We start from the raw sequence: 7,471 nt of genomic DNA, 5'->3' as shown, positions 1-7,471 counted from the left end.
GTGTGGGTAAGATAAAGCTTCTCTGAAGTTTGCCACCGCGGCCGCAGTCCATTTTGTGCGGTCCGCGGTGGACCTCTGCGGCCGCAGTCCATTTTGTGCGGACCGCAGAAGGTTGCCTTCTCAAACTTGTGCTAAACAAGGCAGTGCGGACCGTGGTCCATTTTGTGCGGTCCGCACTGGTAGTTGAGGCTGGGCCCCAGGGGCTTCTCTATAAATAGACCTTAAGGTCTCCTGTTACCCTTTTCGCTAACTTGAAGCTCAGAGCACCTGACTACTGTTCATCTTCTCTCTTAACCGTAACTCTTGCTTAGGATCATTAATCTTCATTTCATCTCTTAATCTGGTAACATTTCACTTAATTCTTCTTTGTTTAATTGTATAATTTCATTTTATTTTCATTTTTCTTAGATTATAGTTCTTCTTCCTCCCGTAATTAGTTCGATTTTTAGGTTAAGTTTTTTTTAACTTTGATTCATGAGGACTTAGGTAGTGTAATGGACTGGGTAATTATTTAGGGACTCTAATTAGGTAAAAAAATTGGACCTTAAAAGAAAAATCATGAACCCTAGTTTAGTGCCAAAACTGGGCACCATGTGCGGACCGCGGTTGTTTTTGTGCGGTCCACACTGGGGAGATTTAGAGGCTATGTTTTGCAAACCCCACACTAGTGCGGACCGCGGTCGATTCCCCGTGGTCCGCGGTGGTCCCTGTGCGGCCGCACTACCATTTTGTGCGGTCCGCACTGGGCACTTTCTGCAATTGTCTGCAACACTGCGACTCTGTTCTGCTGCTATAACTTGAACTGCCTTGATTGATACTAAAAAATACATTGAATGATGTTTGCAGACAATGGTGAGACAACAAGGAAAAGACTCAAAACAACCGGGAAAAGGAGAACCCTCCCGGGGAGGGAAGAAAAAGATGATAAAACTCACTCCCCAAGCTCGGGAAAACATAAAAAAGACTAGAAAAATAATCAAAGCTGCAGACAGAGCTGCTTCCCATTCCTTGGGGAGTGAGTATCAACCATCAACCGAAATTTCTTTAGACTCCGTGCCAGAATATGTTGAAGACTGGTCGGAGAGATTCAGGCTAAGAGATACTTCTCCACTATCACCCACTGCCCAAGCACTAGAGCATATTCCCACTGAGTCGTCTGAGGGCTCAGCAGCCGGCAGTGGTGACTACTCCACCTCCCCCACAGCTTCATTATCCGGGGAGGGTGCAGACGGAGGTGAGGAGGAGGTACAAGGGGATGAGGAGATAGCTGAAGGTGGTGAGCCTCAGGTGGGAGGCATTGCCCGCACTAGAAAGCCTGATGTTTGGGAGGATAGGTTTGTGAGCCAGGTGGCGTACCACAAGTTTAGGGAGTGGTGGCCGGTGAGAAAATTGATACCGGAAAGGAGTTTCATTGACAGAGATCTAGTACCCCACAACCCTGATATGCAAAGACAATTTAGAACTAGAGTGGGTTGGGAGTACTTTTTAGATGACTGTGTAGATGCTAACGAACACATGGTCAAGGAATTTTATTGCAATTTAGCCCACATCAAAAAGGGCTCAAAAATGACCAAGGTTCGCAACAAGACAATGTTGTTTGATGGGAAATACCTTAATGAATACTTGGGCTTCAATGAGGAAGATGAAACTTTGTACATGGCGAAGTTGGAGATGTGCGAGGAGGTCCGCCCATGGTTAGCTCAGTACCTGGCAATCCTAGGTACCGTTCCTGATTGGTTGACTGCTGGGGTCAAAATATTGCGGAGGACCTTGAACTTTGAGGTTAGGGGTTGGGAGACATTTGTTTGCAGCCGGTTGGATCCTACTACACATGACCAGACCCTTCCTCTCCACCGGGCTGTTTTGGTTGCTTCGATCATGGCGGGATACCCCATAAATGTGGGAATGTGATGTCCCGCATTATCTCGTTAGTGGGAGTGGAGCATGAGCGGAACTACCCTTTTCCTAGCACCCTCACCATGTACTTTCGGGACTTGAAGGTGGACAAGAAGCCCTACGACGTCAAGGTCAAGGTGACTGCCCCGTTCTCCTGGTACAGCTTGAAGGGGAATGACAACCCCAAGGACAAGAACTACAAAGCCCCTACTTCTGACCCAACTGGCCAGTCTGAAGAGCCAGTTGTGGTAGAGGTCCCTGCTGAGCCTACTTCCATTTCTGCTGATATGCCTCCCGGACCTTCCAGATCTTCAGCCATTCCTCCTGGCCCTTCCACATCAGCAGGCCCGGAGATCCCATCTAGCCGGGCCCATCCCATCACTGCCCACCGGCTGAGCCAGGCCCTGCTAAGTATAAACAACTGGATGCAGACTGCCTTATCCAAGTTGTCCACATTGACTACTACTGTAGCGGCTCAGTCAGCTCCCCCAGCCCCACAGGTACCCCAGTCAATCGAGGATGCGCTCAAAGAGATACTTGAGAACCAGAAGAAGATCCTCAGCACTCAGGTTGGGCTCACAAAGGCAGTGGATTCACATAGCAAGGCTCTCAAAGAGCTTGCTAAGGAGCACAGGAAGCTGCGGAAGACACAGGCCTCCAAGGAGTCCGTGAAGGAGCTGCGGGCAGATGTTGATAGACTGAAGGCAGACCACCTGCCTTTGGACCTGTTGCTTGATGATCTAGTCCCAGCAGCTCATCCACAGCTGGAGAAGACCCAGAGTCCTTCGAAGAGGAGGAGGATGATCCCTAGAGCAGATGATGCTATCATCCAGTTGGCAGACCCACCGGAGACCTCCTCCAGTCAGCCACAGGATGTACCAGTTCCACAATCTGTCGAGGTCCAGGCCCAGGTTCCAATAGCTGAGGAGCAGACCACCGTGAACCAGTCTGAGGTTCCCGAGCACACAGAGGACCCAGGGACCACCCATGATCCTATGCAGACAGATACGGCTTAGGGAGTCCTCTATATCCTTTTTGTATATCTTTTCGGTGCTTATTTAGACTAGTTGGCATTGGGGACAATGCCAACTTTCATTTGAGGGGGTGAGCCCTACATTTTGGATGACTGTATATATTGATACATTTTTATGCTTTATTGATTTTTCATCTTTGGTTTGTATATAATTTGATATTATCGCACTTTTATTTCACTGTTGGTCTGTATATAAAGTTACATTTCATTGTATATATTCATCCCGTCTATTGTATATTCAAATCCCCTCTTGTATATATTTATTTTATTTTCGCAAAAATTTTCGTTTTTAGCTTCTTATTTGTGATTCGTAGCTTTTTGTTTTCGGAGTTTTCAATAAACCTTTGGTTTTCTTAATGCCACGGTTCTTTCCAAAGGTGGAATGTTGTGCGAACTGGGTGGCTCTTCCCAATGATAGATGGCGTGACAACCTTCTTAAGGGTTTGAGTCCGTTTTTCTTTTTATTTTTAGTAGTTTGTAGTTAAGGGTACCTCAAGCAAAGCTTCACTTGGGCCTAACACATTTGCCTTTGATCTTATGGTCAAAAACAAATTGTTGTGTTTAAGATGGTGAAAGTCGTGACCTTGAGACTCTTGTGTTGACCGATAATCAAGTGGTTTTTCGGGACCATTGTGTGCTCAAATCGTATCTAAGGTTGTTATGGGCCCCCGACTCTATGTCTTTAGCAATCCCCTAGCTTGTGTGGTGAGTAATTGAATTGCGAGTCCAAGTCCCGAGCCATTGGTCTAAAACTTGCCCTGAATGTTCGTTGAGGCAAAATCCTAAGTGAATTTTGACTTGAGGCATGATTATAGGCTCTCGTTGATCCAAATAATAGATTTAACAATTCCATAGCCTACCAATGATAAGATCCCTAGTCAACCCCTTTGAGCCTTAGACCTTTTTCTTTCAAGAACCATGATACAAGCCTATAACCGTTCTAAAAGATACCCTCTCTTGGCACCCAAATCTTTCCTTTAGCACATGGCAAAAGTATAAGTTTGGGGGGAGAAACGAGGATTGCAACAAATTGGTAAAAAGGCACAAAAGTGAAGAAAAGGAAAGGCAATGAAAAAGAAAGAAAAGCAAAAAAGGCAAAGAGAAAGTTCAATGTGAAAAAGAATGAAAAGGGATCCAAAGAAGCAAAGAAAGAAAGGTGTGGAATGTTGAAAAAGGAGAAAAGGTTTGAAATGCATAAGAAAGAGTGACAATGTGTCTCTCTAACCCCTTAGAATGAAATGAAATGACTCAAAGAGTCAAGTAAATTGTGTCAAATGAATAAAAAGAAGTGCTTAAAGGAAGATGGAACCCACTTGAACAAAAACTTGTCCTACCCTAAACCAAAAGCCTTCACAGTGACTCCACAAAAGCCCTATATGATCTTGAGTCGAATGAAGCTTACATTAGTGGATACTTACATAAGGGGCAAGCATATGGTACTTAGAGCCGTACTTGTGACCTTTCCTTGAGAGAGATGAGAGAATTCCCAATAACCTCGTTTTGTGTGCCAATATTCTAAAGGTGAGGTTTGCTTAGGGAGAGTTGAGGATGTGTGAGTTTGGGTTCCACAATGACCAAAGTAATTGAAAGAGTTCTTTGATGTATTGAGTCAACTCTGGATGCTCTTGTGTCGCACTTGATCCATGGTTTTTCAAAGGTTAAATATTGTTAATGACTCATGTGTGTCGAGGGCAATTGTTAGTCCCAATTGATGCTAGTTGAGGTTGCTTTAGGAAAGCTAAAAATTTCTTGGATTTTTCCTTAAAGGGTGGGTCTTATTTTGTTTGCTTGAGGACAAGCAAAAGCTTAAGTTTGGGGGAGTTGATAAGTAGGGATTTTGACGTGTTTCATGCTCCTTCTTGCTTACGCTTTGGTTATAAATTCTTACAAAATAGTCCCAAAAGGCTCATAATTTGTGCTTGATTGCAGGTTTGATCAACAAAGTGACGAGATGTCAAAGATCGGCTCAAAAGGAGTGAAACCTGCACAAGTACCAAAGACAAGACAACTCAGGACAAACAGGCCTAGTGCGGCCGCACTACACTTTGTGCGGTCCGCACTAGGGAGATTTAGAGACCTAGATTTTAAGGCATCAAAGCAGTGCGGCCGTAGTAGATATTGTGCGGCCCGCACTAAAGACACCGCGGCCGCACTACCATTTTATGCGGTTCACGGAAGCAAACTTCAAAGAGATGTCAAGTGCCAAGGTTCAAGCCTGTGCGGTCCGCGGTCCATTCTGTGCGGTCCGCGGAGCCTGGGTTCAGATAGTTGATTTTCCAGAGTCAAGAGCCTAGTGCGGCCGCACACCATTTTGTGCGGTCCGCACTGACCCCGCAGGGGAATTTTTGTCCAGTTTTTCCAGCTTAGTATAAATAGAACATTTTTCCATTTTTAGGGCATCAGCTATTATCATATATTACAAGACGGTAGCTGAGCTCGTGAGACGATATTTCTTAGCCATTGTTGGCATCTTTACGTAGTTTTCATCATTGAAACTTTGTATTTACTTTAGTAATTAATTAACATGTCTTTCTCTTCATCTATTTCTCTGATTTTATCTTCAAGCATGAGAAAAAGTTATGACTAGTTCTTCTGAGATGCTGATGTGTCACTTATGTTCTTCTTGGTAATGCCATTAAATTTATTTGCTCATACATTGGTGGCATTTGCATCTTAGCACATATTTTCATCTTTCTGCTTCTCTGGAGCTGAAATAGAGTGCAATAGTGAAGTATGTAAGTCAGGTCTAAACCTTGTATTTCTCTCATAGTTATGTTGTACTCAGCTCATGTATATCTGCAATCTGATCTTAGATTGATGATATCCTTATTTCAAGAATGTGATGTACTTGTTTCATGTTTGCACCTCTCACTATAAACAGATATGCAACTCAGGCTCTGATATCTATTAAGCTATTCGCAAAAGCTTCTCAATAACCTTTGTCAATCTGCATTTAAAAAGTAACGCTTCCTATATCAGTATCATGAAGTCATACACATTATACTCATTGTGAGGGACCGTGGAAGCAGCCACTAATGCTTGCATTGAGGTAGGCTGTCTACATCACACTCCTTGGGGTGCGGCCCTTCCTCGGACCCTGCATGAATGCGGGATGTCTTGTGCAGCGAGCTGCCCTTTTTTTTACACTCACTGTTTTGGTTGTAATTGCCACTATTATATATTGTTCACATTTTCACATTCATCTCATCAAATCCAAATCCTACAAATTAAAGTTTTGCTCAGTGAGAATGTAAAATGAAGTGTCCGCCATGAAGTAAAGTGGAAGTTGGCGTTTTTTGCGCTATTGAATTATGCAGAAGAATTTATGATCGAGAGAAATTGATGGAAAGACAGATGTGCTTAAGAACTAGCAACTCACTTAAAGACAAGCACAATTCTTTCTGTTTGGATCTTAACTTGTGTATCTAGCACAGTTCTAATTGGTAATGGAGTTTACATGTAATGGACTAATGGTATGTGTTTTATGTTACTGCAGTGGTTGATGGGCTTCTTGAGCTTTTGGCACAGAGGAGAAGTACGAATGACAAGAATACGCGTTCTTCCTTGGCATGTATTCCTCGGCCTTTATACATATGGCTTAGCAGTGGCAACGGCAGAAACAGGACTTCTCGAAAAGTTAACCTTCTTACAAACAAAAGGAGCTGTGCAGAAACGTTGCACAGAGTCGATGATCGTAAATGGTATGGGACTCGGTTTAGCTCTCCTCAGTGGCATGGTAATATATGCTGCTGTTTTGCCAAAGCATCAGACACCATATTCTAAGACTATTTACTCTAGTAATAAGCTACATTCTTAGTTTTGCACATTGCTGCATACTGAGAATTCTCATGTAAATATTTCTTTTTTTATCGGTTGTTTTTGTAAATGAAGAAAGTTCGTAAGTTCCTTTTTTTCCCTATCTTTTTGCAATTTGGCAAGCCAGAATCTGCAGAGAGTAATAGGTATTTCACAATCAGATCTACCTATACGTACAGTAACGATATTAATTATGAAGGCTTGCTGGGTAATCGACTTGGTTCTTCTTTAGTGTGCTTGGCACTGTCTGGGGAAAATTTCATAGGTTATTACTCTGAAGTATCTAAACTAAATTTTATAACTAGCCAAAAAATAGAGATTCTAATTATATCAAACTAGTATTAGTACCCGCGCGATGCGCGGACACAAATCATGTCGGATTGTGATTTAGATTATTTGAATTATGTATAAATAACTTTAAATTATAAACCTTCCAAATAAAATTTATAGATAATCATTAGATATTAATTAAGAAGCAAGACATGAAATCATTTCGCAAATCTCATAGTGGATAACCTGTTTTCTTTTTCTATATTTATATAATCCAATAGGTTAATTTTAGTACTTGAATTTCGTTTCGTAATCAATATTAAAAATTACTAACTATGTCATGTGGTAATTTGTCTCGTTTGAACATATTAAATTATATTATTTTAATAAAATTCTCAGTATTAGTTTATTTTTTATCTCAAGCTTAAATAAGTCTTATTCTTTTAAATTTTACAC

At 42.2% G+C, this 7,471-nt stretch overlaps 1 protein-coding gene across 1 annotated transcript; it reads left to right on the top strand.

Annotated features, from left to right (window-relative positions):
- The first annotated feature begins 1,656 nt into the window (after nucleotides 1-1,656).
- Nucleotides 1,657-6,746, top strand: LOC109219119 (probable transmembrane ascorbate ferrireductase 4). The gene is made up of 3 exons (XM_019383537.1): nucleotides 1,657-1,710; nucleotides 2,328-2,396; nucleotides 6,426-6,746. Exons 1-3 carry the CDS (start codon nucleotides 1,657-1,659, stop codon nucleotides 6,744-6,746), a joined length of 444 nt encoding a protein of 147 aa, XP_019239082.1.
- The last annotated feature ends 725 nt before the right edge of the window (nucleotides 6,747-7,471 follow it).

This window comes from Nicotiana attenuata, unplaced genomic scaffold (genome assembly GCF_001879085.1).
Source record: "Nicotiana attenuata strain UT unplaced genomic scaffold, NIATTr2, whole genome shotgun sequence".
NCBI classification, from domain to species: domain Eukaryota; kingdom Viridiplantae; phylum Streptophyta; class Magnoliopsida; order Solanales; family Solanaceae; genus Nicotiana; species Nicotiana attenuata.
This window is presented reverse-complemented; position numbering and strand designations above follow the sequence as displayed.